The 10277-nt window shown below is 43.3% G+C and overlaps 1 protein-coding gene and 1 long non-coding RNA gene across 3 annotated transcripts; both read left to right on the forward strand.

The window, feature by feature from the left end:
* Positions 1 to 4784: 4784 nt before the first annotated feature.
* On the forward strand, positions 4785 to 5225 carry LOC116652115 (uncharacterized). Its single transcript, XR_004305120.1, has 2 exons — positions 4785 to 4898; positions 5100 to 5225. It is a non-coding gene; the product is annotated as an uncharacterized lncRNA (long non-coding RNA).
* Positions 5226 to 6544: 1319 nt separating this feature from the next.
* Positions 6545 to 10052, forward strand: upd1 (unpaired 1). 2 transcript variants are annotated; one of them, XM_032440058.2, is made up of 4 exons: positions 6545 to 6845; positions 7770 to 8281; positions 8385 to 8537; positions 8665 to 10052. In XM_032440058.2, the coding sequence occupies exons 1-4, from the start codon at positions 6839 to 6841 to the stop codon at positions 9520 to 9522; spliced, it is 1530 nt and encodes a 509-aa protein (XP_032295949.1). In that variant the 5' UTR covers positions 6545 to 6838; the 3' UTR covers positions 9523 to 10052. The 2 variants fall into 2 exon arrangements, with proteins under 2 accessions (XP_032295949.1, XP_002055092.1); XM_002055056.4 differs by lacking the exon at positions 6545 to 6845 and adding an exon at positions 7275 to 7513 and having other exon boundaries at positions 8665 to 10046.
* The last annotated feature ends 225 nt before the right edge of the window (positions 10053 to 10277 follow it).

Consider the following 10277-nt stretch of genomic DNA (forward strand, 5'->3'; position numbering starts at 1 on the left):
TATTTATTATGTTTAATTAATTTATTCATTTCAAATTTCTATTGTTACTCGAAAACGCCTTGAATCTTAATGTTTATTGTTTTCTGTCGATTTTTTTTTTCAGCTATAAGCCCCAAGTATTATAAAATAATAAACGCAATTTGCGACTTTACCATAAAAACTTACTTCAATCCGGAATTTTGATATGTTCTGCAGATGTGGGAATCATTTATTTTATATTATGCTCGTAGAGGGGTCTGAGATGACCTAATCTGCGACAATATATGGATCAAGTCTGATCGAAATTTCAGAGGATGATTCGCAAGGAATTAACGTATGACTTACGATTTATATTTGTAAAAGAAATGCTGATATGGTAAATAAGTAGAATTAATGTTTTCTCTCAACAGCTCGACAATTGCGAACAGTTTGTCATACGGTTCCAAACGCGAATTTGCGTCGAAATCGAAATTGGCAACAACCCATAATTTGTTTTAATATTGCACCAATGTAGGGCCTAAAATGACACATTTATGTTCGAAATGTAAATCATTTTAATTAGAATTTTTGTAAATTTTATTGTGAAATTTCCCCATTCGCATTTCTGTGAAAGCTTCTATTGCTTACTTTTCGTGCATATGCTTAAAGTAGTTTCAAGTATTTTCAAGTATTTCAATTGCTTGGCGAAAGAATTACAGAAAAATTCACGATGGCAAGAAGTTTAACTGCAAATCTATAATGAACTGTAGTCGCAGCTAATATTTCCGGTTTGCTGTTGATATTCATACTCCATTTGCCTGGCAACAGTTGTTGCTGTACAATTGGCGACAAATCAACGCCAATTGCCTTGACCCACCCACAAAATAGCTCGAGAAATGTGTAACAAACCGCAAGCACGTTCCATTGATACAAATATAATAGACATACATATACACAGGCAAATGCCATTGTGCGTGTGTGTTACCCGTGAAAAACCCCGAACTGTATGAGCAGGTGAGTCAGTGGGCTATTAAAATACTACAATTGCGCGGGGAGGTGGAGTAGGCAGAGCTGGCAGCCAAAAGTGCTGCGATTGTATACACACACACACACACACACACACACACACACATGGAGCTGGACTAGCGCCGGCGCCATTGGCGCAGACTGTCATTGATTTACCGTTGCGCTGGTCACACTTCGCTGGCTTCGCAGACTGGATTCTGTCTGGGCATCCTGTGCATTGGGCTGTATCGCTTTAATCGGTAATCGGATCGATCTGCGGTTGGCCGCTGCGCGTGGCTGTCGACGTCTACGTCACCGTTGCCAAATCGCAGCCACGCTCTCATATCTCGCGTCTCGTCGCTCGCCACTCGAGTGTCTCTCTGTGGCTAATTAGAGCTAACTGTTTACCCGAGCGCGTGCCCATTGAGTCAGCAACGGCAGCGACGCAAGCGCTGGCAGCGCTGGCTGGCGTTTTATGAATGAATTCAACGAGCCGCAAGCTGCAATGTGGCAGCGACGCCGGCAGCGGCAACAACGGCAACAACGGCAACAGCAGCAAGGGCAACAGGTGAGCACAAAACGTGAGCGCACGTAAACAGAAAGCAGGTTCTTTCCACTTTTCCACTCACTCACACTTCGTACCGTTCTCACTCTCGCCGCCACGCTGCTCTTGCGCTCACTGAGAGCGGCCGACTGAGCGCGCTGCGAGTGCTGTCATTGGTCCGCTTGGCTGCCGTTAATATATCAGCTGAGCGCAATTCGTACTGTCTGCCCACCAATAGGCAAGGCGACCCACACAAATACAGATACTAGCTACACGCACACACACAAGTAAACACGGGCCACTGTACAGTTGCTCGCTCTCCCTCTTTCTCTCTCTCTCTCTCTCTCTCTCTCTCTCTCTCGCTCGCTCTCTCTCGCTCCCTCTCTCTATGTCTTGCTGGTTTTGACGCCCCAAATGCAGGCACTTGCTGCATGGGATCTGACTCAAGTTCAATTATTGGAATTAAGCTGGGAATTTCAATGCGGCCTTTTTGAACGTTTCGTGCGGGCTACAATAACAAAACACTTCGATATTTTTATCGTATCTGACTCCAATGGATTTTCCAGTCTTTGCCACGACGTCAGAGGGTTAGCTATACTCCTTGGGGAGCGCGCTTTCTGATGTTAAAACCCCAGCTAGCAGTTTTAGTTGGAACAAGAAACTCTTGAAGTAGACTGGCTAGCTCGAATGGCCGTTGGGTAAATAAGCTGCAATAATTATGTGAAATTCGTCGTGCCTTAGATTTGAAACATATTAATATAATTTGAATCATTTTAATTTAGATTTGAAATTAAACTTTGAATTCCGACATCGGGCTTACAAACAATTGCCGAAAGAAAACTGTTTTGATAAATATAAAACTTGAATAAAGTTTATATAACGTATTTACACTAAATAATAAATAGTAAGTACTTACTTCATATTTTGATAGAGTTTTTGAAAGTAACAAATTCTTCAGATCAATAAAAAGGGTGTCTCCTCGCATTCGTTTTTTTAATTGGATTCCCATTTAAGCATTTTCGTAATCATTTCAGACGCATCCACAACGAATTCCAATTGCAACGCTAATTTGGCAAAATAAACAGCAGCGATAACAACAACAACAACAACAATGACAACAACGAAAACAAACAAACAAGCCAATCGACTAACCAACCGTTTCATGCCATTGCCGCCTGTACAGAACACCTGAAACACGGACTCGATGTGAGAATTGCAGTAAAAATCATGATAAAGCGAAACGATTTTACGCATAATCAAAACAGCACTAGCCTCTAAAAACTCACACCTCGCTGCAGTTGTTGCACACCCACAAATTTACACACACACACACACGCACACGCAGTTAACATAGAAAACGCCCCGAAGTAAGGCAAAGCCTGAGGGTTGGGCTCGGGATCGGTTTTGGTTTCGGTTACCGATTTGGTCGGTCTCTGTGTTTGGGACAGGAGCTAAGCAGCGTGTAATGATTATACCCTAGCACAGCGCTCGCAAAGGGTCGATTTGTGCATGGGCAATAGGTAACAACAACGCTTCAGCTCTAGACTGAACGTCTCTGTTGGCCACGAGAAACTATAAATGATAACATAATAATAATTATAATTGTAATTATAAATAAAAAATGCATAAAAGACTTGAATAATAATATTCAAGGAAATTTAAATAAATAAAAGAACATAAAACAGGTTAAAAAATATACACATAAGAAACTGATAAGATATTGAACACCTTAAAATAATAGAGATGTATATTTTTATGAGAAACATCTCGACAAATTTAGTTATAATAAAAATATAGTATCATTTAATATAATAGAAAAATAGAAATGTTTAAAAATTATAGAAACAAAAAATATAATTAAGGGATCAAAAATTATTATCATAAAAAATCCAACAATATAACACATTAGTTTAAAATTAACAAATTTAGAAAGGTTTTAAATAATAGAAAAAAGATTTGTTCAAAAATGATAGAAATGTAATAGGAAATTAAGGCATAAAATTAAAATTCATAGAAACTTATACAATATAATTAACAAACAGATATTCAATCTTTATATGAGACTGTAACAATTACAGGGCATAAATTTAGTCGAGCGTTGCGCGCTGAGCTCGTGCTCGGTTAACCATTGACTGGTCAGCCCCGACCGGTGCGAGGTCGAGGAAGGTGTTCGCCGCTTGGCGTTGTCTGTGGCAATTTGAGCGTATCCTTTCGATTAGATACGGCCGGTAAAAAAAATTACAGCATGACAGCGGACCGGGGACCGCACACAACAGCTCAATTTTGTAGCAAAATATTTTGTTGTCCAGAACGAATCGCAACTAAAACAGTGTGAGCGACTGCGGCGAGGTCAGCACGGGAATGGGTATGGCAATGGCAATGGCAATGGCATCGGGAATGGGAATGGGAATGGGAATATGGGCATTGCACACGGACTCATTGGCAGCCGTCGGATCCTTTCGACGGGGCGTCCTGCCGCGCCTGCGCACTCTCTGTGTGCAGACAGCAGCAGCAGGAGCTCATCAATGCAATAATCGTGTTTGTTGTCCATGTAGATGAAGATGTTTTTGGTGCGAATTGGACACATTCCGATACTGATACAAGCACAGATATGTGCATAGATGCACCCAAGGGACGGCATACAAAGGCCGCTGCCGTCTTGATATATGTACCTCGCAGCGAGTCCTGCGCGTCCTGCGAGTGCTGTGTGTGTGTGTGCGAGTCCTCTGTGTGGCGCGCGGCGAAAATCAAGGCGAGTGCCCCCGCTGCGCAACACGGCTGCTTCCTGCTGCTGCTGCGCGGCCAAGTCAACAATTGCACTTACGGTTAGACGCAGGACTCTCTGGCCCTCTGGCCCTCTGGCTCTCGCCGGCTCCCGGCCATGGGCCCAGCAGTTATGGCCCGTACCCGTACAGCTGTTCGGCCAAACAATGTGGACATAATTTTATAACAAAGTCGCACAAAAAAAAAAAAACAAAACAAAACAGCAACTGAATTTAATTAGCTCGTCAATTGTCCCACATCGCTCGTGATTTTCCAAGTGCCCGAGGTAGATAGGGCAGCATCCTCGAGTCCAGGTCACTTTTGAATTAGGCGACCGCCCAACAATTTAGCTACCAGGTACCGCCACTTAGTTGGGGCGTTTGCCCTAGGTAAGAGCCAGTTTTGCAGTTAAGCAACAAATTGACCTGCTGCCATTTGCAGCTGAGAATTTGGCCAAGCAGCTGTTGAGCATCAGATATAAATATGCAAAACGTGTGCTAAATCAATCAGTGCACTCTAAACTGTTGATTCGAGGTGAGTTGAGTTGCCAGTTGCACGAATTCCCGTAGCCATACCTCAGCGAATACCGAAGACAAATATTTCTCTGCGAAGTGCATATCCTCTTCTGGTGAGTTTTTTATTCGCTAAGCACACATTTTGGGAAGAATACTAAATTTGGCTTCTAAGAAAGGTACAAAAAGTTGAATGCATAATGTGATGTGATTGGCTCTAACTATTCCAGCTATATAGTAATTTGTATTGATTCGATATTTTAATAACTTATATAACTCAAATGATTAGATATGTATATATAGTCTGTTATTTTCAGATGTTTTTCTCATGAGGAGTACAAATAGATAAACGGTCTCTCAATTGAGGCACATCAAATTCTGGACCTAAAGGCGGTCGATGTCCAGAAATCATATACAAATAATAAATGAATCCGCATATCTAAGCTCGCTTTTTATTACTATATCTATCATATATGACAAAATCTTAGCAAAATCTAGTCTAATCGTAAATATAATATATCTTAAATATAATTTAGATAATCTCAGTATATTAATGGGCATAATCTTTTTATTTTAACTTAAAAATATCTAAGTTGAATTAAAAGACTTGTTGGATATTGATCAAACAGCTTTCTTAGACTATTTCTATATATATCATAGATCAAAGATCATGTGAGATGTTAGGCTTATTGATTGGCTGTGTTAACTCTATTTATTTGAATTCAGGAAGTTGAGGGAGTTTGCTGATGAAATGAAGCTCTTCAGACAAGAAAGAGTACGGACACCCAGGGCAAACGAGGCGAGCTCTGCATACTTTGCGGCGTCGAGGCTTCAGCTGTTGCTTAAGCTCGGGCTGATAGGCAGGTAAGTCAGCTTTAGCGCAATTAAGGGCTTCGTTTAATTGGCAAGCCAAGGTCGTCAGCGAGATAGACCGGAGTGTATCTTGCTGGAGAGTGTGCCAGAGACAGAAAGAAAGCAAGAGATAGTGAGAAAGAGAGCTGCGTATAGAAAAAGCGAGCGAGAGAGAGAGAGAGCGAGAGCGTGAAGCAAAAAGAGATGGAGTTAAAGAGTGTAAAAGAGAGAGAGATAGAGAGAGAGGGAGAGCTGTTACCTTGGGGCAGGCGTACGGCCAGGTAGATTGCCTGATTTCTATGAGAGCGCTTTGAGTGAAATCTTTTCATTGGATAAGTGGAAAATGAGCCTGGTGCCTATCAACAGAGCGATGGCGACACGCACACACACACACAGGCGAGCGCCCGAGCAGGGACCGGCTTAAAAAGTGCTCGACTAGCTGGTTGGTCTGCCATTCGTTGCAACTGTGTGTGCGCGCGTGTGTGTGTGTGTGTGTGTGTGTGTAGGATGGATATCAGGTACACACAGGCACAGTCATTGGTAAAGAGCGGGGCAGGTCCAGACAACACTCGATCAGGCCTGACAGGCAGGCAGACAAATGGAAATGGACTGCCAGGCAGCGCTCCTCACGCACACACGCACACACACACATACAGGCACACACAGAGTCAGAGGCCCGACCCGACTCTCGACCCGGCCGGGTCTTCAGTCTTCAGTTTTCTTTTACGTACCGTTCGTTTTTCACATGGTCTTTTGGCTCTGGCTACGACTGACGTCGCGTCGGTCGCTTCGGTTTCGGTTATCGGGTCTCTGGTGTCTGGTCTGTGACTGTTGCTGCTTCTGCTGCTGCCGCTGCTGCTGCTCAACAAAGAAAGCTGGTCGAATTTAGCGCAACTTTTGGTTCAGTTCGGTTTTGTGCCTGGACGTGAACAGTAGTGCACGCGAGAAGTGTTCTTCAGTCTTCCCACAAAGGAAACTAACAGCCAACCAATAACATCAGCAGCGGCATAACGTATATGAAAAGCCATATAGAAAACTTTTGCGTCAAACATTTCTTTTTGTTCAAGTGATTTTTCGTGTGTTAAACCCAAGTGCAACAACATCAAATACAAATACATCAAATAATAACAAGAAACAAACAACAAAACTGGATTATACTGCAAATTGTTAATAACAATTTCGCCTGATCAACTTTTTAACTATAATGCGGTGTGTGTATTAGTTTTGTTTTTACATATATCTATATATATATATAATTATTTAACAAAAATTAACCCTTTGAAAAGATGTCTTAAGAACTTAACTCGAAATGGCATTTGGCAATTGTTGTTAAGTTTCAGTTTTTTAAATATCTTTTGCAATCGCCAGACAATATTTTCTAAAGTTACGAAATTGATTTATAAAATGTTTTCGAAAAAGAAGAACGTAATATTCGATTAGCTACGATATGAAAACTGCGCATGCGCAACGCGCAAGCAATTGCAGAATCGCGTAGAATGCATTGAAAGATCGTAAAAGACTTTCAAATATTTCAAAAAACAAAAAAAAAAATAGAGAAATCAGAGCACAGAACAAACAAATGTGTGTAGCTGGCCGGTTTTGAGATTCCATTCAATATTGTCGATTTAAGAATTGAGTTAGCTGTTATAAATTCAAAGTTTTTGTAAAATATATAAAGCGGAACATTTGAACGCACCAAAAAAATAAAAAAAAAATGTTACAAATTCTAACAAAATTTTTGAGATACAAGCAAGTTGCATTGCTGTTGCATTTGCATTGTTGAAGGATCGATACAAAAAAAAAAAAAAACGTCCTGTTTCAATATTATATAACCCAGCGACAACAATTCTTGCCATGTTAATCACTTGATATTCATTGTGTGTGTGTTTATTTTTTCCTCTTTCTGTTCTCTTTTGCATTTTTGCCCAAAAACACAATATTTTTTTTTTTTATTTTTCTTTTGGAATTTACTGTTACGAAACGCTTTTGCATTTTGGCAATAAACCTTTTTTGGCCCATTGAACACACACGATCAAAAATCCCAATAAAATCATAAAATCTTAAAATTATTAAATATTCATACAAATCATAATAATAACGCAACAAAAATATATATTGTTATATCTACCAAATAGTTGGTTGCCATTGCGCTGCAACCAAAGTTAAAGGCACCAAGACGGCATCGCCAACGGCAATCACCACAAGGACAACGCCAGCAACGGCAGCAGCGCCCCGTATCAGGCAAAGACTTCAGCGTATCGCGCGGCAGGACAATGCGGATATGTGGTCCACTCTGCTGTTGCCACTGCTGCTGCTCCATTTCATCTATATGCATGCCGCACTGGCCATGGCCACGGCCAGCGGCGGTCTCACTGTAATCGAGGGCGCCAGCACCAGCAGCAGCACCAGCTCCACAACCACCAGCACCACCAGCACCACCAGCGCCACCAGCAGCATGGCCCTCTCCACGGCAACCGCTGTGGCCGCCTCTGGTCAACGGAAGCGGCATCGCAAGCGGAATAGCAGCTGGTATGATTATCGCAATTATAACGAGAACACCACAGCGCTCGAGTGGATGAATCCTTGCGGCGGCTCCTACTATACATCATCCGCCACAGAGCGACGTCGCGCCCAGCGGCCCAAGCAGGTAACTAACATTTGGCTTACAGCAGCTCCAGGCTTCATTACTCAATCTCTCTCTCTCTCTCTCTCTCTTTCTCCCTTTCTATCTCTATCTCACTCTCGCTTAGATCTTCAATCAATTGAAGCGCGCTGCCGGCACCGAGTACCGCGAGCTGAACAGCACGCAGGAGCATAAGGGCATCGATATTGGTGATATGCAAGTGTGGTCGCTTCACAAATACAATTACAAGTTTCTGCCCAAGCTGAAGCCCAATTCAACGGTATGTATCTCTTACTCCCTCTTGTTATCAGCCAGCCCCCCTTTCTCCACCTTAATATCACGAAGCTCGCTCATGCGCCATGTTCTCTTTTTCTTTCCCCATCGCTCTCTCTTTCTCTCTCTGGTAGATCGCCCTGAAGCGCTGGTACCGCAACATGCAGACCTATGTGGCAAGCTTTGCCTATTTGCGGCGCGTTCAAGTCAATTGGGATCGGCAGTATTTGAAGCGAGAGTCGTCCGTTGCCAAGGAGCTGAAGAAGCTGTTGCTCAGCTCACGCAGCATGCTCTGCGAGCTGGAGACGGCGGTGAATCGCACCTATCCGGCTCCGGTGGCAGCTCCTGGCCGTGGGGCAGCCAAGCAGCGCCGCTTGATGCAGCTGCCACAAATCTCGCGCAACGACATGAACAGGCGGCTCAAGTTGCGCAGCAAGCGTCGGCCCGGCGCAGCGGCGGAGACAACGACTGAGGCGGCATCAGCGGCGTCGGCAGAGGCAGCAACTACAATCGGTGAGGCGGACTCCATGGATATGCGCTTTGTGAAGCATCATTATTACGAGTTTCTGCGCACCATGTGGCAGCTGCTGCGGCGCGACAGCAAACGGGAGCGCCAGCAGCGGCGTCAGCGACGCCAGCGGCGCCAGCAGCGGCAGCGACAGCAGCAGTCGCCGTTGCAACAGCAACAGCACCAGCAGCGACAGCGACAGCGCCAATGGCAGCAGCAACAGCAGCTGCAGCAACCGCGGCTGCAGCTATCGCTGGCCATGGCTGGCAATCGCAGGGAGTTCAACGAAGTCTCCAAGCCCCAGCTCGATGTGCCCAGAGGCGTCAACGGGCGGCGCGGCAAGCGCCAGCAGCCGCCGCCCTCAGCATCTGCAACAGCGTCAACGTCTGCGTCTGCGTCAGCGTCAACGTCAACGTCAGCAGCAGCAGCAGCAGCAGCAGCAGCAGCAAACCAGCGACAACAGCGCCGCGTGCTGCGCACGTGAAAACTCCACAATAATATTATGTATATTAATCCTAAATGCAACCCTTAGCTCGCCTAGTTTAAGTAAATTATTTGATGGAGTTTGCAAACAAGTTTCTCCAGCTCTTTCTATAGACCCACGCACGCTCCCTCTCGCTCGCTCTCACTCTCTCGCGCTCTCGCTCTCTCTTTTTGTGTATGTTTTAAGTTTTATTAGCTTATACCCAAAAGTTATTTATTTATTGAAATTCAAATTCAAATTCACGGCTTATATTTAAATATAAGATAGTCCTAAGTCCTAGGCTCGCCAGACTCTCACCCTCTCTCTCGCTCTCTCACTCTCAATGTCTCTCTCATCAGCCCAGCAGTTGCCGTTCTAGTCACATATGAGCAACCGCAGCAAAGCAAGCACATTCCATATACATTCCAGATCCTAACATTCCACACACATTACCAAACCCCATTTGACATCCAAACCAGATCGAAAGTATTACAAAGTGTTTTCTCCACTTTTTTTGATTATTTTTTTTTTTAGTTCGTAAGCTAAATTATATATATATATATATTTTTTTATATAGTTAGTGTACGCACTTTTTTTTCTTAGCTATAGATATTGTTTAACTGTGATATAGTCGTGAGTGTTAATCGCAAAATGCTTTGCTAGTTTGTATCTTTTTTTGAATATGAGCATATGAAATTGTAAATAGATAAGTTAAAACACACACAAACACCATTTTTTTTCTATTTAAAAACATGATATGATAAGCTGCGAAAGAA

This window comes from Drosophila virilis, chromosome X (assembly GCF_030788295.1).
Source record: "Drosophila virilis strain 15010-1051.87 chromosome X, Dvir_AGI_RSII-ME, whole genome shotgun sequence".
Lineage (NCBI taxonomy): Eukaryota > Metazoa > Arthropoda > Insecta > Diptera > Drosophilidae > Drosophila > Drosophila virilis.